At 41.9% G+C, this 25,000-nt stretch overlaps 3 protein-coding genes across 3 annotated transcripts in view; all 3 read right to left on the minus strand.

Annotated features, from left to right (window-relative positions):
- The window catches only part of LOC116223627 (E3 ubiquitin-protein ligase TRIM35-like), an 8,897-nt gene extending 8,536 nt beyond the window's left edge, over positions 1 to 361 (minus strand). Inside the window, exon 1 of the mRNA XM_042703229.1 lies at positions 1 to 361. This exon is cut by the window's left edge and continues 414 nt beyond it. The gene's annotated coding sequence lies outside the window, so the exon portion shown is untranslated.
- Positions 362 to 3,348: 2,987 nt separating this feature from the next.
- Positions 3,349 to 7,984, minus strand: LOC116223451 (E3 ubiquitin-protein ligase TRIM69-like). Its single transcript, XM_031580163.1, has 4 exons — positions 7,955 to 7,984; positions 5,897 to 6,008; positions 4,048 to 4,568; positions 3,349 to 3,396 (listed from the first exon to the last, which is right to left on the minus strand). The coding sequence occupies exons 1-4, from the start codon at positions 7,982 to 7,984 to the stop codon at positions 3,349 to 3,351; spliced, it is 711 nt and encodes a 236-aa protein (XP_031436023.1).
- A 7,274-nt stretch (positions 7,985 to 15,258) lies between these two features.
- On the minus strand, positions 15,259 to 23,457 carry LOC116223452 (zinc-binding protein A33-like). The gene is made up of 6 exons (XM_031580172.2): positions 23,049 to 23,457; positions 22,433 to 22,528; positions 22,080 to 22,265; positions 20,644 to 20,666; positions 20,440 to 20,558; positions 15,259 to 15,773 (listed from the first exon to the last, which is right to left on the minus strand). Exons 1-6 carry the CDS (start codon positions 23,424 to 23,426, stop codon positions 15,259 to 15,261), a joined length of 1,317 nt encoding a protein of 438 aa, XP_031436032.1. The 5' UTR covers positions 23,427 to 23,457.
- Between the last annotated feature and the right edge of the window lie 1,543 nt (positions 23,458 to 25,000).

Below are 25,000 nucleotides of genomic sequence, written 5' to 3' on the forward strand. Positions count from 1 at the left end.
TCCCTCTCGTTTACTTTCACTTTACTTTCACTTTCAGGAGTTTGTAAAATCCAGTCAGTTTCTGAGTCCTCTTGTCGTTTTAACCGATGTATGCAAGCATGGCAACCTCTCCAACGTCTTTATGAAAACAACTATGTCCAGTTTGAGTGTTTTTAAATTAGACTCTCACCGCTAGAACATTTGTAGAGGTGTAACGTGGAACAAAGCTGCCGTCTGTCACTGAGCTTCACTTCCTCATAACCAGTGTTGGCTCCTCCCATCTTCTCTCACACTCTCTGCTAAACACCGCCCTCTCTCTCCCTCTGTGTGTGCAGAAGTCCTCTAGACAGTAAAGAGTCGTTAACAGTATTATTTACTTATTTATCATACATGCCAACTCTCCCGTTTTCCCGGGTTTCTCCAGTATTCTGACCCATCTCATGCCCCCCTCCCGTTTTTTCATTTCTCCCTGTAATCTCCCGTATTTTTCGAGGTCCAAACGTATTTTATTAATAATCAAATCAAAATGTTTGTCCAATGTTCTAAAGTTGCCAGATCATGTATGAAACGCAATTATGTCTTACACAATAAATACACTATACCATTTTAACCCATTTGTCAATCTGCCAACCTACATCCTATTGCGCAGTTGACCTTTCTGCGCAGGCTATAGACGCGCGAAGTTGAAACTGCAGGGGAAAGGGAAAGGGAGAATGGCAGAAGGCGACGTCGGTGTACCACTGAAGAAGGTGAAATATGTTTGTAAATTTAAGTTGTTAACTTGTTGAAGTTGTTGGACAGAAGAGTTTCCATGCATATCGAACAGTCATCTTGATAATAGTCATGCTTTTTGCAATGCGTCAACATGTCAAGTCTCAAAAACATATCCGTGCTGCCGAGGCACAAAAGGGCACTCAGGCAATATCAAATTACATCACTAAGGGACAGACCGAACAAGAGCAAGTGCTGCAGGCCGAACTGAAAACTGCAATGTTAGTCGCCAAAACGACATCTCGTTGTCCTTTTGTGATAAGTATCCAGCCAGATTCTGGGGCCTTGTAGGGTAAGATGAGTGCTTCAGTCAGCTGGCTAGGCTGATGAAGGCATTACTTTGCATTCTACATAGCAATGCCCCCTCAGAGAGGGTTTAAGTATGGTTAAAACTAATTAGTTACAGAGAATAGAACAAGTTTGAAGAACAGCACTTTGTACTCTCTCTTGTCTTGCAAAATAAACTATACTAAGCCTCATTGAAAGTACACCCCATGTAAAAAAAACACTTAGGGCAGCCAAGTCAGCCACCTACATATACAATACCACAAAACAGTAGTTTTAAATTATAATGCATATCCTGAGACCTGTGCAAGGCTTGTTTCTGTGAAGTGAATGATTTTGTTGTATTAAAAATAATACGTTATTACAATAGTTATTATAAGAATAAATAAGTGATTGTGAATAAGTTCATTGTGAATGCATAATAATAATAATAATAAATACATTAGTTTTGTTAATAAATTCAGTTATTGTGTATTTATTTATATACTGAGTGTTACCTTATATACTGTGTTACTTCTGCCAGTCACCAATATGAGAGAGTGGAGGTTTGGTGTTAACATGTTTAGCTAGCCAGCTAACAGTTAAATGAGTTCAGCTACGTCTGTGAACCCATTTGCTTACAATTTGTAGCTTTTGATACAGTTTTCCTCTGTGTATTTCCAGACGTAAAACAGCTCAGAATGATATTAAGCCGTCTCTCTCATCATATAAACTGTCACCATTGTAGGCAATAGTGATAGAAGTGCATGAAGTCTGGACAAAATGAAAGCAGTCTGGTGCGCTGTCTACTGTAAATTCTGTCGGTGGTGAACTGGTCTGCTGGTCTATGGATCCTTGAAGATTTCACAGTACACAGAACAGGCCAGATCCTCTTTACAGTTTATTCCAATCATTTTCACACTTGGTTCAATACCATGTACACTTTCTCAAAACACTTAACACATCCATCCAAAATGTTTGTTTTTGGTGTCATGACAGCTTGCCATGAAATATTTGTGGGATATGTGGAATTTTAGGGGTGGATAAGATGTGCTAAAGATTCAAGGCAAGGGAGAATGTGGCAGTACTGTAATTGTGAAGTTCATAAAATGTCACCACGGATCAGCATTAGGACACTTCTAGAGGTAGTCTCACGTGTTGTTGTTTCACTTACTGTACTGGGAAAGAGAAGAGTCTGCACACCTTTTTGGTACTATAGCATACCACAGAAAATGTAGCAGGGAGGGAGCGGTCTTGAGGCATATAGCTGAATTTCATATTTAATTCAACTCAATTCAATTCAATTTTATTGTTATAGCACCAAAATAATAAAATTGTCTCAAGGCGCCTATTTTTTTTTTACAGTTTTTCTCGATTGCTTTGGCACATTTTTCCATTCACTGTTTACTTTTTCAAAACAGCTCACACACAGCCCTTAACAGAAGATGAAATAACCAAAACACTATTTGATGTTTGCAGAATGACACCACCTTCTCAAAACCAAACATTTCTATCAAAACCTACAATTTGTGCTCAATTGAAAATGTATGTTTTCTCATTTATTTAACAATGGATAACAAAATTCAAACTACAGCTATCAATATCAACCTTTAAAACCATCACTTCAACTTTTGTGCAACACTCAGTATTGCAGTATTGATTATTTTACCACTGACAACATACTAAAATTTGGGTTTTGTACTGAGCACTCTTACTTAGGGAATATACTGTCAGAAAGTATTTGAAATCTGAAAAAAAAAATGTACAGAGTAAAATATTGTAGTTCTGTTTTTGTTTTGCTAAATACTATAACATATTTTATAAACAAGGACCTGTCAACACCATTGATTTTATATTTGTTCTACTGTGTACAAAATGGCAAAGATTCATTTTTCCACATTACATTGGATACTGTCAAAATGACAGGTTTCAATATACAGTAAAAAGGTCAAATCTGTTCTGCAGTGAACATTCTCCCCCTGCCACCAGTGTGGGCCAGTGGGTTGATTCTGTAAAAATAGTGCAATAGGCTGTAAATACTGTAAATATACAGTAATCAGAATTGTACAGTATAGTATGTTGTAAATTACTTTAGTGAAACTACAGTACTACATTGTATGGTGGCAACACACTTTACAAAAGTATAGAAATGGTTGTTGCCAAGAGTGCAAATACAGTGAAACACAGTACAGTAAATTGACTGTAAAGGCCAGCAAAGTGTCATTGTCAGTGAAGTGTGTTACAGGACTGCATAAAAAATACATAAATAAATAAATACAAAAACAAATATTGTAAGTGCCAATAAAGGGTGCCACACAGAATAGCCCAAAGCCCTCACTCATGTCTGACCCCAGAACAGTGGCCCTGAGAATTCATGGACGACTATAATGGAGTATCACATGATACACATGAACTTTTACATTTATCATCCAAATAATATCACATATTTTAATGATTATTCTAAAGCAGGACAAACAAGTTCTCAGGTGTGCACATCCTAGCAGTGTGCTCCATATTCACCATCTTTATAATAAACACTCCACCGTCCACTCATGGAGGTAAAGACTCCCTTCCTCTGGAGAGACTCATACCCACACCCTATTCCCTTCTTTTGGATACAAACGAGTGGTACATCATTAAAAGGAGGCTTAAAATCTGAAATTATATATAATTGTTTACAAACTGTCATAATCACAGTTACTTGAATCTTCAGAAAGGTTTATTAGCATTTCTGTCAGGTCGGTCAATTCTGTAAACTTGTTGCATCACCATCAGCATAGGTTTAGAAAATAAAAGTAAGTTGTTCAGGAATATCTTTTACAATACATTTCTGTCAAAGATATTTGCGCTTCAATTTGCCATATTTACAGAGTTCAGATCATGTGACATCTGTGGGATTTTCTTAAGGCAACTTACAATACAACCAATTAGTCAGAATGGGTAATTTATGAACATTTTAACACCATGAACAAGTAAGTATTAACCTGACAAAAGGAAGTGACATCATCTCTTGCTGTGCTGCTCTAATTTCACTGAAGCTCTCACTGGTAACATCCTCAGAGGAGAGAGATTACAGGTAACATTAAAGTATGGTAACACTCTCTCAGTGAAAGTGTGTGTGACAGTGTGTAGATGTGTGTTATTATCAGGGTCAGAGAATGACAGTTTTCTTCTGTCCCAGTCCAGCTGCACTCTGATCCTCTGGAGTTTCTGCTTCACTGTGAGGCGAGTGGAGGGCTGTGGTGGAGAATATGCTCCATATTCATCATCATCATAACCCACATACCACCATCCACTCATGGAGGTATAGTCTCCCTTCCTCTGGAGAGACTCTGTCATCACACCAACAACCCACCATGTGTTCTCTCCAACCTCCACATCCCAGCAGTGAGTCCCTGAGTTAAAGCCCTCAGAGCCCAGGACACTGGCCTTCTCATCAAATCTCTCTGGGTTATCAGGAAGCTGCTGCCACTCATCGCTGTCTCTCACACTGGTCAGATCCTCAGACAGGATGAGATCTGGGTGTGCAGTGTTGGGATCCAGAGTCACAGGAGCTGCAGAGTGAGAAACACAAATGGTTTAGGTGGAAAGAGCACACAAAAAGAGATACATACACATATACAAACTAGAGGTCATTATCTGTATCTGTATTTTTTTTATTAAACCAACAAAATGATCTGTCTTTGTATCTGGATTCTGATAGAAGGCCAGAAGTGGGCGTGGCATATGTCAGAAGTCATGTTAAATCAGGCACATGTTGTATTTTTTAGCCTAATATTCATTGGTAATGAAATTGTTGTGTTTTTCAAAGCATCAAACTGATTCATTATATTCATTTATTATGTTCACATCCTCATTCTGTACTTTTCATCTCACTTTTTATTTTTATTTTTAACTGAACAAAGTTACGGTCTGAACCCCCCAACTTGTCCAAATGTCTGTGGTACAGTGAACCACATCGCCCTCCATGCTTAACAGGGATTTCCTCACCTTTGCTTTAACATCACAGTACAGGTTTGGTCCAACTGTCCGTGAGAAATGCATGCGTGAGGGTACCCTGTAGCATGGTGCAGTGACAGTTAGGAGTTTACAGAAACCCGTGTTTTCAACAATTGAGTAGGGCAAGAGGTCCTGGCAAATCATTTCACCCAAAGTTTCTGTAATCTGCTTGGCAGTCGGGTGGTTGTGTGTGTATGGTGTTTTTGAATTGAACACAGCCGTTATTGGTGGTTGTGGCTGTGTATTATCCACTGCTGGGGGGGCCTGGGCAGACATGGTCACGAAGGGATGTTTGAGATGCATTTGGGGAGTTGTGTATGTGTGTGTGTATGTGTGTGTGTGTGTATTGGTGTCCGTGTGTGTGTATTGGTGTCCGTGTGTGTGTATTGGTGTCCGTGTGTGTGTATTGGTGTCCGTGTGTGTGTATTGGTGTCCGTGTGTGTGTATGGTCTTATGAGATAAGAAGCAGAGACGTATTAGGGGAGCTCTGCTGTCACTCAGGCTTCACTGGTAAGATCTTCAGAGGAAAGATGCCAGTGTTTAAGTATGGAAACACTCTCTCTGTGAAAGTGTGTGTGACAGTGTGTATGTGTGTGTTCATTTCTCTGTGGCATGTATTTCAAAGTGGGTGTTCCCTATATTTTAAATATGTTGAAATGTTTGCATGCATGTGTGTGTGAGTGTGTGTGTGTCAAATGAGCTTTCAATGAAACTGAACAGTAGTGTATCATCCATTTTACTATGCATTGATCATGTAAAATCAATGCATGCCCCCTTCTCTCTGTGTGTGTGTGTGTGTGTGTGTGTGTGTGTGTGTGTGTGTGTGTGTGTGTGTGTGTGTGTGTGTGTGTGTGTGTGTCTGTCTGTTTCAGTCAGTACTCACTGTATTGGACAATCTCCTGCATCTTCTCCCAGACTCTGAACTTCAGGTTGCCCAGGTGTTTTGCCACATTGATCAGAGCTCCTGAAACCCTCTCTGGATCCTGCAGTGTGCACTGGGCTCTGAAATAACATTCAGGAGTCAGTGCTGCTGTGGGTTTGGGTTCAGAACCTACGAGAAGAAAGAGACAGATCACTCACCTCTCCACTGTGCTTTTGTAGTTCTAGAAAAACACCAAAGAACAAAAGATGTAAACATTGCATTAACACTTGACATTTAATTATCCTACATTAACCACTTAAAGCAGCAATAAGGTAGCCTGGATGCCAGACGGACTTAGCTCTGTCCACAAAATTTTAGGTTGGGAAGTTCGGTCTGGCATCGCTCCGTTGGGGAGAAATTATGCCCGATCAAAAACTTGATCAGAACAATCAAATTGTCAGGGCGGGCTTTATACAATGATGGACAGATGATCAACCGTAACGTAATCAACCACGTCACTTGGGTTGAATTCGTTTTAAACAAACATGGCTGCCGCTGGAGAGCTGAGATATGTGTAGATAGAGATGTTTTAGAAGACATCGACAGCGCATTCATTTTGAAAGAGGAACAGAGAAACGCGATCAAGGCATTTGTCGATCGAAAATATGTTTTTGCCGTCCTTCCTACGGGATTCGGTAAAAATTGTATTTATCAGCTGGCCCCGATGTCGTTAATCCAATTGAGTGAAAAGGCATTTTTTTCCTGGTTCGGTTGAAACACGCCCCATAATCACAGCCCAATGGAGCAGTATCAGACTCATATTCTGACTAGAATTATGAATATGACATCGTCAGGCTAGCAATAAGGAGTTATGTTCCAAAACTAGCAAGCTAACTATCTAAAGGCATGCAAAAACCTTGCAAACAATAGCCCAGTTGACACTGATAAAAGCTTGCCAACACACTAACTGGTGTCTTTTGGCAGTATAGCTGGCAATGTCATGCTGTGAAAGCTTTTCTTCCATTTTTGCAGGGTGTTCCAGCCCGGTACACATAACTACATAGGGCATATCCTGGATGGCTAGTGGGAAAGTGTTTATCTGTCCTTCATATGACCATATGCTATCAAAATGAATTTGAGGATGGTACCAACAATTGTGGCATACTGTTACTTTAAAGGAAACTTAAGCAAACTATTAATGCCAGTAATGCTTCCAAGATCTCAACACTACCATTCATTAATATGTCAAGTAATATGAAAAACAGGAACTTCTAAAACAGTATTACTTGCCGTCTTTATGGTTAAGTGTGTTGGTTTGTCAGATTATTATAAACTACTACAGAACCTGTAATCCTGAGTGTGTTGTTTACATAATGCATAGCTTTTTAGCCACTGACCCATTCATGGAACCCTATATTATTAGTAGTGTTGTGGCATCACGGTGGGCCAGGTAGCAGAGGGGTGTGGTGTTCGTGTGGAGGTCTGGCTGCCACACCACAAGATGGCTGCCAGTGGCACTACATCTCCCAGAATGCAGCAGCACCCAACCAGGTGTAGGTGCTTAAGGCACCTGATGGAAGGGGCATTTAAGACAGGTGGTGCCTGTTGCGAAAGAGCGAGCCACGAGAGCAGGAAGAGCCAGAAGGGAGAACAGAGAGCACTTGACGTGCGGGTGAAGCCGTTGTGGAAACGCTTGCTGAAGCGCTTGCTAAGCCGCATCCGGAAGGGGGAAGGCTAGCCCCAAGCCGGGAAGGACCTGGACGGAGGAACTTTAAACTGCAACTACAGTGGGCAGGATGTAAGTGAGGAGCAACTTTATGAAGCCTATGTTTTTGCCTTTGAAGAACTTTTATGTTTGCTTCCTGAAAGACTTTGTGTTGGTGAATAAACCTGATCCTCGTTTGAAAGCACTTTTGCCTGCTCTGTCCTGTTAATTACGCACTGCCCTACACCCAGCTCAGTGGTAAAGCCTCTCATGATACCACAGTGTATAAATCCTTTTTATTTTATTTGTGGAATCAGAAATTATTTACTCCTGTTAAAGACACAGGAAAAAAGTAAAACAGGACCAGTTCTTACCTGCAGGACTGTGATGTCATCAGCTTCCATCTCCTCTTCTATGGCTCTGATTGTGTCTGAAAGAGATGACATCTCTCTGCTCATCTTCTGAATCTTCTCCTTCATCATCTGACTCTTCTGCTCCTCTTCCTCCCTCAGTGCAACTATCCTGGCTGCCTCTTCATCTTGTAGAAACTGGTGAAGCTTCTCAAACTCCTCCTTGATCATCTCCTCTGTGTGTTGGGTCTGAGTCTGGATGATCACACATACAGTAATAGAAAAGTAATTTTTCTTGTTGCTGAAATTAAAACTCCCGTGTCTAATCTGGTCCATATTTCACCTTAATGTGCGCTGCTGTTAGGTCACAGATGAGTTTAACTTCTTCAAATGTATTGAATTTATTTCTTAGGGGCTCCAGTTTGATCTTGAGTACCTCCTGAAATACACACACACTTTACTGGGTAACAACTACTGCAGTAAACACAGGTGTAAAGATTTGCACTCTAGTGTTGACATTAAGTAGTTATGGAGGCATGTATCTGCATATTTAATTCCTAATTCATTCTTCATAGAGCACATCATGTGTAAGCATTATTAAACTCATCTGAGCATTCCTACCTTAATATCTAGTGCAGCCTCATCGATGGGACTGAAGTTGTGACTTTTGTGTGTTTTTGAGTCTCAACACACCACACACACAGGCTGCTTATCGTCCAGACAGAAGAGCTTGAGTTTCTCACAGCAGACTGCAGAGCACCTCAGACCCTGCTGAAGTTCTCTGACTTCTCTCCTGTAAGAAGGTCTCACACAGGTTCTTTAATGTTAGACTGACTGGGGGATGATCCATTGATGATATTCTCCTGCAGACTGGACATTCCCTGGATATTTTGGTTTTCCAGAACTGCTGCAGACAGGCTTTACACAGACTGTGACTGCATGAGAGGACAACAGGGTCCTTGAAGATGTCACAGCACACAGGACAAGAGAAATCCTCTTCAGAGAACGGTTTCGAAGCCATAGTCTTGTTACCGGTGGACTCTCTTTTGCAACGGCTGCTAACACAGTTTGCTTTGACTTTCACACACGATTACAGTTTGAGATTCATGTCAGTCTCTGAACAGGAAAACACAACATACTAAAGTCACAAGGCTGTCAGCTTCATATTCATGTATTTGAAACCGGAATGGTTGGTTTGTTTGTTGAGTGTAAAAGTACACCAGAGAACTCGTACCTGTTCAAAGTTCGCTGAAAAACAGCCAGTCACTGGAGTCCGTCCGTCTCAGTTCCCCACTTCCTTGATTAATGACGTCGATGCAAGCCAGAGGGAGGGACTTTGGTTGAAGAGGATTCTGATTGGCCAGCTCAGCTACACACTCACAGAGCGAGTGAAAGGGAGGACCTTTTCACTGTAGTGATGTTTGACAGGTATAAATTACTTAATTACTTGTTATGCCATATAGTTTACTTCACCCGGCGCCTATGAAGCGGAGCTGCGTTTCGCAACCTGCCTGGGCCGAGTGTGACATTGATGAGCAGTGCGCCTCTGCGCCTTGCGCTAAAAAGTTGATAATATTTCAACTTTTAAGCGCACCTAAAAAACGCTAGAAAGACGCCACGCACGGCGGATAAAATCCGTACACGAAAGGCGCGCTGTACCATAGGAAACAATGGTTTTGCTAGCGTCACGTTTTTAGAAACGCGTCTGGTGTGTTCAGATCCTGTGTGTGTCCTCACCGCATACTAATGGCGGACGCAACGGACTTTTTTAATACTTTTAACAAAACGGAGACTTCTACAGTCCTTATTGTACATCCCCACATAACTCTCTGAACTGGTTTACCTTGGCTGGCGTGTGTGGAAGCATAGGGGTGCACTCTTATTGCTTACGTCACGCCAAACATTTCACTTCACATTCATTCATTTACTGTTGATCAAAATCGCGAGAAACATGATTTTGTGCCTCACAAATCAATGAATTAAGTAGTTAGGTTTTGAAAAGTGAATGTGACCTGTAACTATTGTTGTCATTATTTTGAATGCCTGACTTTGTTCAACATTTACATTTAGTCATTTAGCAGACGCTTTTGTCCAAAGCGACGTACAAGGGAGAGAATAGTCAAGCTACGAGCACATAAGAAATATAACAAAATGAAATAAAAAAGAAAAAGAGGTGCAGAAATGTAACTGCTGTAATTGCAAGTTACGCACTAGTCGAAGTGCCAGTTAGGACGGGAAGTGCTCTCTGAAGAGTTGGCAGCTGGTTGGCATACTGGGTTAGGTACGGCCTGATTTTGCGGATGTTGAATAGCGCAAAGCGGCAGGACCTAGAGACACAGGCAATGTGGTCCGTGAAAGTCAGTTGGTCATCAATAATGACCCGAGGTCTCTTGCTGTTTTGGATGGAACAAGAGATAAGGAGTCAATATTGATGCTGATGTTGTGGTGGATGGCCTGTTTGGCTGGAAAGACCATTAGTTCCGTTTTGGCCAGGTTCAGCTGACGGTGGTGATTTTTCATCAATGTGGATATATCAGCAAGACAGTCCGAGATCCGCGCCAAGACAGTGGTGTCCTCAGGAGGGAAAGACAGAAACAGTTGAGTATCATCGGCATAGCAATGATAGGAAACAGACAGCTGACCTTGCCATGACACATTGAACGAGCGCCCAGTGAGGTATGATTCAAACCAGGAGTGCGCCTTGCCAGAAAAGTCCATACTTGACAGTATGGACAGAAGGATGCGGTGGTTGACTGTATCAAACGCAGCTGATAAGCCAAGCAGGACGAGAGCTGAGGATTGAGCTGCTGCTCTAGCTGTTTTCAAGGCCTCTGTCACAGACAACAGGGCCGTTTCGGTGGAGTGACCGCTTTTGAATCCAGACTGGTTTGGATCGAGGAGATTGTTCCTTGATAGGAACTCTGTGACCTGTTTGGAAGCTGCCCTCTCAATGGTTTTTGATAGGAGCGTGAGACCGGTAGACCGATAGTTCTCCACCTGAGTGGGATCGAGAGACGGCTTTTTGAGCAGCGGTGTTACCCGAGCCACTTTGAATGAAGAAGGAAATGTTCAAGAATTAAATGAAGCATTAATCACCTGTGTTATTGCCGGTAAGACGGCAGGCGATATGGCTTGAAGGATGTTGGATGGGATGGGGTCCAGCGGGCATGTAGTTGGACGGCTACCTGTTAGGATTTTGGAGACCTCACTCTCGCTGAGAGGGATGAAAGAAGGAAATGATGAGCCATTGACAGTTGCGCCCTTAGGGGGGGGGGGGGTGTTCTTAGCAGCAGTGATGCTGGATGAGAAGGAGGCCAGCAGTGTATGGTAGCTTGCAAGATCGTCGTTCAGTGCGGCATATTTGTGCCACTTTCTCTCAAATTATTATTCGTACCATTTTAACTTTGTTTAAGACTACTTCCTCTGCCACATGACATCACCCCTGTGCTGTGGGCCTGTGGTGGTATGGGCCATATCTGGGAGTTCAGCTAAGGGTCAGTGTGGTAGTGGTTAGGAAGCTTCTGTGCTGAGAGCTTTTGTGCTGAGCGTTTGGTTGGTGAGCTATATTTATGCTCTGCTCTGGTTTCCTCAGAAGAGTGAGGATGATACCTTTGTGCTTTCTCAGTTTAGGGACATTGTGTACCACACTGTGCTATTGACTGTACATATACAGTTTTTTGTAAGTCTTTTTTCTTTCCATTTATATTCTCAGTCTTTTTGTTTATATTTTTCACATTCTTGGATTATGCACCTGGTGGAGGACAAATACATTTCCAAACACAGAGTTTTGTTTCCCTGCTGCCTCTTGTGTCGACCCTAAAAGACCCTTGACACGGTTACCCTTTGACCCTAAAAGACCCTTGACACGGTTACCCTTTGACATTTGGTGGCAGCGGTGGGATCCAGTGTTCCACTAGGGTCGGCACACAAGAGCCCCCTTTTTGTACCTTTAAGTGGTTTGTTCCACACAAGAGCCCCCTATTGTACCTTTAAGTGGTTTGTTCCACACAAGAGCCCCCTATTGTACCTTTACGTGGTTTGTTCCACACAAGAGCCCCCTATTGTACCTTTAAGTGGTTTGTTCCACACAAGAGCCCCCTATTGTACCTTTAAGTGGTTTGTTCCACACAAGAGCCCCCTATTGTACCTTTAAGTGGTTTGTTCCACACAAGAGCCCCCTATTGTACCTTTAAGTGGTTTGTAATATGCACATATATCCATTTCACATCCTATCTATCACCAGGTATGGATGGGGCACAGTTCAGATATGAAGCCAGCTGATTCCATCAGCTCCTGATTTATATCAGCATGTCACACACCTGATCTGTGTCCCTTGGGAGTGAATGGGTTGCATTTACTGTGCAGTGTAAACACAGACTCACACTCACTGTAGTTAGTATCATTGCTAATGTTAAAAAGTTAACAAAGTTAGTTAGCAAGTAGAGCTGTGGCTGACACCTGACCGACAGATAGCTGCTGCTTAACACTCACATTGTTGTAAATTGTAGATCATAGGCTACATACATATTATAGGTTAAATAATAAATGACATAGATGATAAACAATGACACTTACAATAAACATTGTTCGCTAATCGGCTATCCCAATGCTATCCTGTCTTGTACTCGATTTGCCAGAGCTAGCTGGCTGAATGAATGAATGAATGGACGCGATCTCTCTCAATTTCAATTTCAATTTTTGTTTATTTGATCAAGAGGGACAGTGTACGATCATAAATGTAAATGCACCCAATTATAGCCAAAAGGCTAGTTTCCATTGGCAGTCCCCCTGCCTCTGAATAAAAAAGTAGAAGCTAAGGGCAAAGATTCTACCGCGCTGCATATACGACAATTCAACGTGACGTCACAACAACAAATAACTTACTTCCGGGTGGCTAACGTCGCCCCTGCCCATAGTAAACCTTAACAAACCAACAGGATTTTCCATGTAATTTAACCAGGCTACAAACACGTTTATTCATAATTGTGAATATGATAACAACACGTTTTATGAGTATGATCTTGTGAACTGAAAAAAGAGACGTTCCCGATGTCGTTGCTGTTGATATTTGTTAGCGAGTAACGGTCATATTGTAACGGTTTATTGTATCAAACTCGTAGCGACTGAGATCGCTACAATATCCAACTTAACGATGAACAATTTTCAGGACTGTTTGTAGCTTTCCAGCTATCTGTCTGGACACAAGAATGTTTCCATACAGATATTAATAAAGTACTTATCTATCTATCTTATTGACAGTATTGAAAACTTTGTCATTGTATTGTAGATGAGCAGTTTTGAGGGTTTGTGCTCTCTTAGCAGATGTGATTGGACTGGAGTTAGCTAACTCAGGTCCCAGGTGTTGTGATTGGGCAAAATCAATGTGATCAGCATCAGGGTTTGGCCGACCTGCATTATAAAAAAAGATTAAGTAACCGTATCATAGCCAAGCCAGATCACGCCACTGTCTGTGGTTTGTTTATTTACAACAACGGGACTAGCATTATCACGCTAGCAAGCTTGCACGATATGCTACCGTTATGCTACCCAACAGCAACCCAACAAAAACGTTTTATAAATGACCTGTGAGAAAATGTCTTCCGCAAATCCGTTCATGAGTGGTTGGTTGCCAGCCTGTCCACAGTTTGGTACCGTTAGATGCAACGAGACCGCCCGGTAAACGTACTAAGGCTGGATCTGTGCTAGCGTTATCCACCTGTCTTAGTCTCTGTATCCAGATGTTCTGTTGGGTCGATTTAGATTTTACCGTGGGAAAACGGAAAAAAAGCCTAAACCTAATTCTTTACATTCCTTGGTACATCTGGTATTACAACCCCAAACACAACACGTCTTCGGCATGACGTTAATCGATTCGTAAATTAACTACTATTGTACTGTCCTCGTTGAGGTGTGATAACTTCAACTAGACAGCGAGCTAAACTCTCTTATATTCATAAAGATGAAGAATGTCTTGTATTCTTGTTTGCAGATTTATTCTTCAAATTGTACTGAATCCACGACAATAAATTCAAGTGATCAAAGGGTGAAAGAGTAAACTAGAACACAAAAAGCTAAATGTTGCAATTAGCCAAGTCACCTAGTTCCATGAAGTAAAGAAAGCACATGTTAAGCTAACTGTTAACATTTCCTAATAGCATCCACGTTTTAACATTGCCTTTTTTAGCATTATAACTACGTTTTTAAACAATGAAATTAACTTAGTTATAACAAGATACAGCGATGCCTCTGCTGGGGAATCAACCTGTAATAAGGAATCTCTCCGGTGTAATGACCGTCAGCCTGCCGTTTCTACATTATTCTGAACAATTTTACCTGCCTACTTCCTGCACGGCTCAAAATTACAACGTCAAAATAAAAGTCTGGATGAAACTGAAATTTTTACAAATTCGACAATTCAAATGAAATGCCTAGAGGCAGAACAACTATAAACTACTATGCTATGCTACTATACTAACAACTGTTGACAGGATGACAGTTAGCCACCCGGAAGTACCTTGGCAACCTTTGTTTACAAACATTCTGATTAGGTCTATTCCACCAATCAAAATACTACAAAGACGGGCATTCTAGAACATCTTTGAGCTCTGAGCTAGAACATGTCCCCCTGGCTACTGGCTGGTTTGCTTGCTTGAGCCTGTGGCGTGTAGGCTACGCAACTAAACGTTTGGTCATTGTTTTCTTTCTTTCTTTTTTTTATTTGTATCCCGGGTCTGTTGGTCACAGTGAAAACCGGGGACAGCTCCAGCCGGGGACAGGCCACAAAAAGCGGGGACTGTCCCCGGAAACCGCCTGAAGGCAATGTTTTGATTTATTTTCTAAAGGTATGTGGCTCCATAATGTAAATAGGTTTAAATGAAGTGCTGTAACTCTATGCACCTAGGCTACAGTTATGCCCATTCCACTGTATATGGGAAGTTAAAAGTTTTGTATACATTTTCTATTACTGAAGTAATCAGCAGAGAAGCCTATGCTTTTGATCTGATGCTGTATGTTCACCCCAAAGCCTGAAGGAAAATAAAAGTAAGAAAATGCAACAGTTTCGCCTCTGTCTCCGCGATGCTTGACCATCATAACATCAGCTCTAACTATCTCCTACTACAGATCAGTCCTGGTCCAGACAGAGACACTATCAGCTCTAACTGTGCTGCTCTAGTGTTACTGAAGTATTCACTGGTGTGTGTGGGTGTGTGTATATGTGGGTGTGTGTGTGTGTGGTGTGTGTGTGTGTGTGTATGTGTTGGTGTGGTGTGTGTGTGTGTGTGTGTGTGTTTATCTGCTGGGCCTCTAGTAGGGGAACTCTGCTGTCACTAAGGCTTCACTGGTAAGATCTTCAGAGGAAATATGCCAGTGTTAAAGTATGGAAACACTCTCTCAGTGAAAGTGTGTGTGTGAGTGTGTAGATGTGTGTTATTATCAGGGTCAGAGAATGACAGCTCTCCTCTGTCCCAGTCCAGCTGCACTCTGATCCTCTGGAGTTTCTGCTTCACTGTGAGGAGAGTGAGGGGCTGTGGTGAAGAACGTGCTCCATATTTACCATCTTTATAACACAAACACCACAGTCCACTCTTAGAGTAAAAGTCTCCCTTCCTCTGGAGAGACTCTGTCAGCACACCCACACTCCACCATGTGATCTCTCCAACCTCCACATCCCAGCAGTGAGTCCCTGAGTTAAAGCCCTCAGAGCACAGGATACTGACATAATGATCAAATCTCTCTGGGTTATCAGGAAGCTGCTGTCTCTCATCACCCCATCTCACACTGGTCAGATCCTCAGACAGGATGAGTCGTGGGTTTGCAGTGTTGGGATCCAGAGTCACAGGAGCTGCAGAGTGAGAAACACAAATGGTTTAGGTGGAAAGAGCACACAAAAAGAGATACATACACATATACAAACTAGAGGTCATTATCTGTATCTGTATTTTAATCTGTTAAACCAACACAATGATCTGTCTTTGGGTCTGGATTTGGATAGAGTTCCAAAAGAGGGCGTGGCTTATGCCGTAGGTCATGTTAAATCAGGTTCATGTTGTATTTGTTAGCCTAATGTTCATTGGTAATGCAATTGGTGTGTTTTCAAAGCATCACGTTGATTTGTTGTATGTGTGTGTGTGTGTGTGTGTGTGTGTGTGTGTGTGTGTGTGTGTGTGTGTGTGTGTGTGTGTGTGTGTGTGTGCCTGCTGGCCTTATGAGAGAAGAAGCAGTAGGGGAGATGTGTTTGTGTGTGTGTGTATATGTGTGCATGTTTGTGTGTGTGTGAGTGCGTGTGTGTGTTTTTGTGTGTGTGTGTGTGTGTGTGTGTGTGTGTGTGTGTGTAGTGTATGCAGAGGTGTAAAGTAACGAATTACATTTACTCACGTTACTGTAATTGAGTAGTTTTTTTGTGTACTTTGTAATTTTTAAGTAGTTTTTGAAATCGGTAATTTTACTTTTACTTAAGTAGATTTTGACTGAAGTATTGTACTTCGCTACATTGGAAATTACATCTGTTACTGAGTAAAAAAAAAACATAGTTCAAGAAAGGAAACCGAAAGGCGGGAATCGCGCACGACAATTCTCATTGCAGTGGTGGATGCTGCATAGGGAGGATGATAGAGTCGATGCAAGCCGCCGGTGTCGAGTCACGAGAGATAGAGATGGAGGAAGATGATAGTGCGGACTACCAACAAGCTGCGGACGACCAACAAGCTGAAGCACCGAACTTTCCGCAAGTTAAAATTAAAGAAGATGAAGAAACCCCGTATCCACAACTCAGCAAGCAGTTTGCCTTCCAACCTAAAAGAGGCAACAGCTATATAATGCAGTGTAAGCTGTGCCTGCCCCGCCAGACAGAACTTTCTGCTTATAAAAATGAATCTTCAAATCTGCGCAAGCATGTGTTGGTAAGTACAGTATTTGTCCCTTTCCATCAGTAGTTCAGACAGCGTTTTTGTTGTTTATTAGCTTTGCTACAATAAGCAAAATATGCGTGTCATGGCACTTTTAGCCTCATTTTGGCTAGCACTTGCAACCACCCTGAGTATGCTAACGTCAAATAGCTAGCTAGCTAGGCTAGCTATACACTCATGTACCCATCCTTCTGTTAACAGCCGTCATCCAATAGACTAATAATAATTCCATTCCTGTCTTCCATTCGTTTCAGGTCATAGCATTATTATGTTCAGTCTCTCATATTGTGTTAAAAACTGCAGAGCAGTCATCAGCAATAAGATACACCGCATAAACTGATATTAGGCTAATCATTTGGCTGCCTCCCATGCCCTGAAACAGGAACGATGTGAATGCGCACACCATCGTTGTCAGACAGTTGGACAAGTCAATGTCAATGTGTATGTCGTTATCTCGAATTTATCACGATGTGGTGGCTTTGCAACGTGCACGTCTTTCATGTTCATGCTCAGGGGTCTCGGTTAGCAAGAATTTAGGATTATGAATTGTGATGCATGTAGAAATAGAAAATAATGTTATCATTCTGTATATATACTGTAGGTCTGTCATCTCAAGTAGCTATTTATAGCTATTTCTGTGTTAAGATGCACTCTTGATGGCAGCTCAATACTTAATTGTCAGAATTGTTGTTTGTCATTCTACAGGTCTAGTCTATGTCAGACAACATCTTGACCGGATAGTAGGGGCTGAAGCAAGTTGGACAACATTCATCAGATGAAGATGATTTATTTTCCTCAATGAAGTCCAGAAGGTACAGGGGAGTTAGAAGGGAACCTAGCCTGTGTCTCAGTCAATATGGATCTGCTGAACTTTCAGAATATCAAAAAACTGTCCCTGAAACTCAATACTGGCCTACCTGCCTCGACCGCCTGCGAGTGACTCTTCAGCTGTGCTGGATTGCCGTTTACTGCAAAGCGAGCCCGGATGAACTCTACACACCTTGAAAAGCTGCTGCTCAAACTCAACAAGAAGTTTGTAGACTAATGCTCTAAAGGTGGACACAAGTAAAGTAACCAAAGTTTTAATATAGTGGGGCAGCGGCATTTTAACTTTTTTATTTTAGCTGTCATGTGGTTCATGTCTTGACATGTCCTCCCAAAAGTTCTTAAATGTTGTGTTGACAGTTTAATGTTTGACATGTTTAATGTCATTGCACTTATATTTCTAAAGATTTCCTTTAATTAAAAATAACTAGTTTTTGTATTGGATTTATGACCCCTTGTCCTTTTTTGCACTATGTAGGAGCGGCCCCGATCAAGTTGTTGAAAGTAACTAAGTAACTTTTACTTAAAGTACATTTTAAATGAACTACTTTTTACTTTTACTTGAGTACATTTTTAGATGGGTAATTTTACTTTTACTTAAGTAAAATTTCATCAAAGTAATTGTACTTTTACTTGAGTACAACATTTCAGTACTTTTTAGACCTCTGGGTGTATGTATGTAAATGTGTGTGTGTGTGTGTGTGTGTATGTTGTATGTGTGTATGTTTGTGTGTGTATGTGTGTGTGTGTGTGTGTGTGTGTTAGAGTGTGTGTTGTGTGTGTAGGTGTGTGTGTGTGCGTGTGTGTGTGTGTAGGTGTGTGTGTGTGTGTGTTGTGTGTGTTTGTGTGAGTGTGAGTGTGGTGTGTGTGTGTGTGTAGGTGTGTGTGTGCGTTGTGTGTGTGTGTGTAGGTGTGTGTGTGCGTTGTTTGTGTGTGTGTGTGTGTTGTGTGTGTTTGTGTGAGTGTGGTGTGTGTGTGTGAGTGTGGTGTGTGTGTGTGCGTTGTGTGTGTGTGTGTGTGTGTGTATGGTCTCATGAGAACAGAACCAGAGACACTGCGTGTTCTAGCAGGTGTGTGTTTGTGTATCTGCTGGCCTTATGAGAGAAGTGTTTGTGTGTGTTTGTATGTGTGTTTGTGTGTATGTGTGTGTGTGCTTGTTTGTATGTGTGTTTATGTGTATGTGTGTGTGTGTGTGTGTGTGTTTGTATGTGTGTGTGTGTGTGTGTGTGTGTGTGTGTGTGTTTGTGTGTGTGTGTGTGTGTGTGTGTATCTGCTGGTCTTAGGAGAACAGAATCAGAGACACTGTCAGGTCTAGTAGGGGAGATGTGAGTGTGTGTCTATGTTTGTGTGTTTGTATTTGTGTGTATGTTTTGTGTGTTTGTATGTGTGTGTGTGTGTGTGTGTGTGTATGTCATATGTGCTTTCAATGAAACTGAACAGTGGTTTATCATCTATTCCACTCCATATGAATCTATCATGTAAAATCAATGCAGGAACCCCCCCCCCTTCTCTCTCTATCTATCCCTCTTTCTCTCCCCCCTCATTCTCTCTCTCTCTTTCTCTCTCTCCCTCTCTCTTCCTGTCTCTCTCTTTCTTTCTCTCTCTCCCTATGTCTCTCTCTCTCTTTCTCTCTCTCTCTCTCTCTCTCTCTCTCTCTCTCTCTCTCTCTCTCTTCTATTGGGGCTAAGCTCTATCTCAGGTCCTTTCTCTGGAAACGGCTCTATCAGGCTCTATCAAGGATTCTATTCAGGCTATTGCTCTACTTGGGCTATTTGGGGCCTTTTTCTGAAAACAGCTCTAACGTCTAACGGCTCTATTGCGTGTAGCCCTCCCACCAATGATATGGCTCATACACTACACTAGGGGATAACACAAACATTAAAATCAACTCTTCTTTTATTTATTCTTTACCAACCCAATGAGATCCCTTAATTACTCTTGGTGTGAAAACTGTATAGCACATTTGAACATTTCAGAAGATTGACCTCCAGGAAAAGAAACTCTTAGCAACCCTGTCAGAACGGAAAACAAATATTTATCATTCCCCAAAATAAATGTCTTGAATACAGTCCCATATAAAGTCTTTTCAAAACCGTAGGGTGAGACAAGTAAGCTAACCGAGTTCAGGCAGGAGCAACACAGTTCCTTATATTTCCTTTAGTCCGTCAGTGAGGAAAAAAACATACGCTGCACCCCCCAAAAAAACGTTGGTCATGCACGACTAAAGATAATGTGTTAGGCGTACCGGTATCTTATTGTAAAAGCATGAAAACAGGCTGCATTACCACACACCCTGGCACATCCATAGCAGTAAAAAATCACATTTCCCTCCATCTTTCTGAATCCTCTGTTTATCGACACGGGAGAACGATACAGTTCACTGGAAATACAGTTCACTGGAGCATCCTTAATAATACTCTTTCAATTACATTTTGCTCACTTTAACAATGTCTTCTGTTTTAGCTTTACTGTATCCTTATCAATTCTTAAACTCAACTGAAATATCCTTGACAATTCTGACTAATTTTCTTTTTCACCCGTAGACCTGCGTCTACACACTCTTCATCACTTCCGCTCTCCTCCAGTTCCCCCTTCCGCTTGGCAGCTCTTTTGATCTTTTCACTTGCCTTCATATTTCTTATTTATGTTAAGCACATTGAATTTCCTCTGTGTATGAAATACAAATAAACTTGCGTCCCTCTGTCCATCCTGGTCTGTCTGTGTGTATGTGTGTATATGTATGTGTGTGTTGTGTTTGAAAGGGATATATTAACTTACTGTATTGAACAATCTCCTGCATCTTCTCCCAGATTCTGTACTTCAGGTTGCCCAGGTGTTTTGCCACATTGATCAGAGCTCCTGAAACCCTCTCTGGATCCTGCAGTGTGCACTGGGCTCTGGAATAACATTCAGGAGTCAGTGCTGCTGTGGGTTTGGGTTCAGAACCACAGAGAAGAGAGAGACAGGAGGCAGATCACTCACCTTTCCACTGTGCTCTTGTAGTTCTGTGAAATGATGAAGGATAAATGTATTTAACGTGATTGGTATGCAAATGTCTCATAATAAACCTTTATTTACTCATGGATCCATCAGTGGTTGAGCTGCCCATGCTTTTTGAACAAAACACACACACTTAAACACACACACACACACACACACACACACACACACACACACACACACACACACAAACACACACACACACCCTGTGTCCCCTGACAAACCTACTCTCCTATACCACCCACCACGTGATTATCCCTGCTGACAATGAATCATATGCTTATTTAAGCAGGAACATGGCTTTTCTGTGTTTCTGTGTGTGTGTTACTTAGATTATTAGGTGCCATTTAGTCTGCATATGTGCTAGAGTATGTTTGGACCAGAGGTGACAAGAAGGGTCGAACTGACATCTTTTCAAGACAGAAAGCATAGTAAGACGACGACGGATGTCAGAGACCCTCCCTGCTGACAAAGTGTTTTGGCGTCAGAGAATGCTAACTTCTGCGGCGGTCTGAGAGTGAGCCCGAGCCCGTGTTTCTCTGGCCTGCCAGGACGTGGGTGAGCCCGACAAGCTTGTTGTTGTTGAATAAATATACTTAAATGCAACTCCAGAGTTCTGAGGTAACTTGAGTGAATTTTCACCTAACACAAACTCTCACGTTCAGCACCTGATACATGTCATCATCATCATGCACATCATCAGAGTTCCAGTTGCCCCTGTCCCTCATTCATCCTGTTTCTTTTGTCAATGACCATTTTACATTTTACACACAGAGGACATTGGAAGACACAGATAAACACATTTTCAGTCATCTGTGGCTGAGTATGAGTGTGTCTAAGTGTAAGTGAGTGTGATTGAGTGTGGCTGTATATGAATGATGCTGATTGGCCAGAGCTGAGTTCCTCCACAGGTGATTTGGAAAGTCAGTAACAGTTTCTTCCTCCAAAGTGTCAGACTCTTCAGGTGACATTCCCTAACTCTACTCTACCTCACTGCCACCTGCACCCTAAAACATATACACACACACACACACACACACACACACACACACACACACACACACACACACACACACACACACTCACTCACAAACACACACACACACACACACACGCACACAGATGGACACAGCCAGACACAAACATAAGTAAACAAACATAGTGTGTGCGGGTCACATCAACACAATAAAACCACATATTTGAATCATTCAAACCAGCAGTACCACCTTTCACACCAAAGATACACAGACACACACACACACACACACACACACACACACACACACACAAACACACACACACACACACACGCACACACGCACACACACACACACACACACACACACACACACACACACACACACACACACACACACACACATACACACACTATGATAAGGACAGTAGATGGTTCTTACTTGTAGAAATGTGATGTCATCAGCTCTCATCTTCTCTTCTATGGCTCTGATTGTGTCTGAAAGAGATGAGATCTCTCTGCTCATCTTCTCAATCTTCCCCTTCATCATCTGACTCTTCTGCTCCTCTTCCTCCCTCAGTGAAGCTGTCCTGGCTGCCTCTTCATCTCGTAGAAACTGGTGAAGCTTCTCAAACTCCTCCTTGACCATCTTCTCTGTGTTCTGGGCCTGAGTCTGGAATAAGGTCAATAACAGAGAAAGTGTCTACTAGGGAATTCCTCTGGATTAACACACTTCATAAAAGCTTCTTCCAACGTCTGTAGATATTCTATTCATGCTTGACTCCTGACTCTCACCTTAATGTGTTTTGCTGTTTCATCATAGGTGAGTTTTACTTTTTCAAAAGCCTTTAGCTTTTCCTTTAAGGGATCCACTTTGACCTTGAGCTCCTCCTAGAAGAGAAAGAGAGAGATAGAGAGAGAGAGAGAGAGAGAGAGAGAGAGAGAGAGAATAATACAGTAGTCTTTTACATACAAAGCAATTTGTGACGCCCCTCATATGTCTTGGTGACTATTCCAACATTTGCTGGCATATTTATGATAAGTCTGGAATGTGAAAATAATAAAGACAAATCAAGTCTCCACATAAGTGAGCCTCTTGACTACAGCAATACTGAGTCAGATTGTTAAATATAACTTTGGCAGAACATGGATTGCCACCACTCAAGCAACAAATGTATGCATTTCAGTTTCAGGTTTGTGAACATATTTGGATGGCCTTCTTGAGGGTGCAAAGGAGTGAAATAATGGTGCTGCCACCTAGTGTTGAGTTACAGTAATAACAGCAACTACAGGGATTTTGAATATTGTGATGAGCAAATCATTGTTCATAATGATGGACTAAATATTAGGCTGTAGCTTGTTGTTAATTATCCAATACAAAACCTTTTTCATACATTTTTATCAAACTTACCTTACGGTCAACTGCTGCTTCAGCAATGGGACTGAATTTGTTATTCCTGTGTAGTTTTGAGTCTCGGCACACCAGACACACAAGTTGCTGATCATCGTGACAAAACAGCTTGAGTTTGTCGCCATGGAGACTACAGAGTGCTCCTCTCTGACCTCTCTCCTGTAAAAATGTCTCACACAGGTTTTTTAATGCAAGGTTGGTTGGCGGCTTTGCCTTTGATAACCTCCTGCAGACTGGACATTGTCTGGATCCTTTGGTTTCCCAGAACTGCTGCAGACAGACTTTACAGAAGCTGTGACTGCATGAGAGAACAACTGGGTCCTTGAAGATGTCAGTGCACACAGGACAGGATAAATCCTCCTCTAACTTCGAAGACATTTTCCAAGATTAAATATAAATCTGTTTTTAGCTTCCCTCTCGTTGTAACTTTTTCCCCAAACTTTACTTTCACTTTCAGGAGTTTGACAAATCCAGTCAGTTTCTGAGTCCTCTTGTTGTTTTAACCGATGTATGCAAGCATAGCCACCTCTCCAACGTCTTTATGAAAACAACTCTGTCCAGTTTGAGTGTCTTTAAATTAGATTCTCACCTGACCTGCTGGAGCAGTTTTGTGACGGTGTGACGGGGAACACAGCAGCCGCCCTTCACTGAGCTTCACCTCCTCCTTCAGGAGAGGAGAGTCAGAGGGAGGGATCTGGAGGAGCAGGGAGCTGATTGGTCAGTCTCACAACAGTCCTCCAATAAACAGTTATTTAGTGCCTCCTAGTCTTGAGGATCAGAGGTCAAAGTACCTGGATGAGTGAGCTCTAACTTACAGTCATAAACAGGCTTCATGTCAGTGTTTTTCCTCCACTATCCACAGAAATGTTGTTCTGATCTCATTCCTACTGCAGACACACAGAGAGCTGTCTGTGCTGTGAATGACACCTCCAGTGTACACACTCTCAGCACATCCACTGTGTCTGATTTTCAGTGACATTATCAAGGGAAACCTCTGTATTCTTTAACCTGGGCCCTACTAAAAGCTGACATTATTACTTAGCCATTACATTATTGCTCACGTGTAGTAATGAATGACTTGATGTATAGGTATATCTATAGGTATATATGTATATGCAGTTATTGGTAGGAACTTGTACTGTGGGTTACATATCACAGAGAGAAGAGATCAAATATTCTATGTGAGTCAATGCCAGTGTCCTTATTGCAGTCGTATTATCCTGTATGCTCAGCTCTGTTATATATTAACCCATAGATACAGACAAGCCTAGGCTGGAACCATAAACATCGAGTTCAGAGTCTTTTCTACCACAGGCAGTGACTGGTAGTCAGACAGCATATGGATTTGCAGGAGATGTGTGTAAACATTTGAAAGCTTGTGTTATGTCTGTTGTGGTCCTGTTCATGAGTCTGTGGTGTTTTCTGCTTAAAGTGGGTCTCTGTTGGTCTCAGTCAGAGGAGTAACATAGGACAGAGTTTCAGCTTCAAGTTCAGATAACACACCTGACCTTTGAGACAACATCAGAGCTCATGGCATGTGTTTTATAGTATGGGTGAACAAGTGTTTGTGTGTGTGTGTGTGTGTGTGTGTGTGTGTGTGTGTGTGTGTGTGTGTGTGTGTGTGTGTGTGTGTGTGTGTGTGTGTGCGTGTGCGTGCGTGTGTGTAGGTGAGTGTGCACATGTGTGTGTGCGCATGTGCGTATGCATGTTGTTACAACCCTGGATCATAGGGAAGTAACATAATGAGAACACAAAATCAAAAATTAATAAATATAATTTTAAATGATTAAACAGGGGAAAAGAGTAGGTGGAGTGTAAGCTGCATGTCCTGCCACCAGGTAAGCATCTGCAGAGTGTGTGTGTGAGAGAGTGTGAGAAGGGTGTGGCCAGTTCTTAAAGGCATCCCGCACCTGCAGGTAATCACAGCCGTCTGTCACTGAGCTTCACTTCTT

Source organism: Clupea harengus, chromosome 2 (assembly GCF_900700415.2).
Source record: "Clupea harengus chromosome 2, Ch_v2.0.2, whole genome shotgun sequence".
In the NCBI taxonomy this organism is placed as follows: domain Eukaryota; kingdom Metazoa; phylum Chordata; class Actinopteri; order Clupeiformes; family Clupeidae; genus Clupea; species Clupea harengus.

Bases quoted from the DNA above. Each gene is read 5' to 3' on its own strand.
- LOC116223451 (XM_031580163.1), bottom strand. From the start codon at position 7,984: ATGGAAGCTGATGACATCACAGTCCTGCAG. The intron at 6,009-7,954 runs GTAAGAACTGGT...TTCAGAGCCCAG, and splicing joins ATGACATCACAGTCCTGCAG to TGCACACTGCAGGATCCAGA. The intron at 4,569-5,896 runs GTGAGTACTGAC...CTCACTCTGCAG, and splicing joins GCAGGAGATTGTCCAATACA to CTCCTGTGACTCTGGATCCC.
- LOC116223452 (XM_031580172.2), bottom strand. From the start codon at position 23,426: ATGTCTTCGAAGTTAGAGGAGGATTTATCCTGTCCTGTGTGCACTGAC. The intron at 22,529-23,048 runs GTAAGTTTGATA...TTTCTCTTCTAG, and splicing joins AAGCAGCAGTTGACCGTAAG to GAGGAGCTCAAGGTCAAAGT. The intron at 15,774-20,439 runs GTAAGTTAATAT...CTCACTCTGCAG, and splicing joins GCAGGAGATTGTTCAATACA to CTCCTGTGACTCTGGATCCC.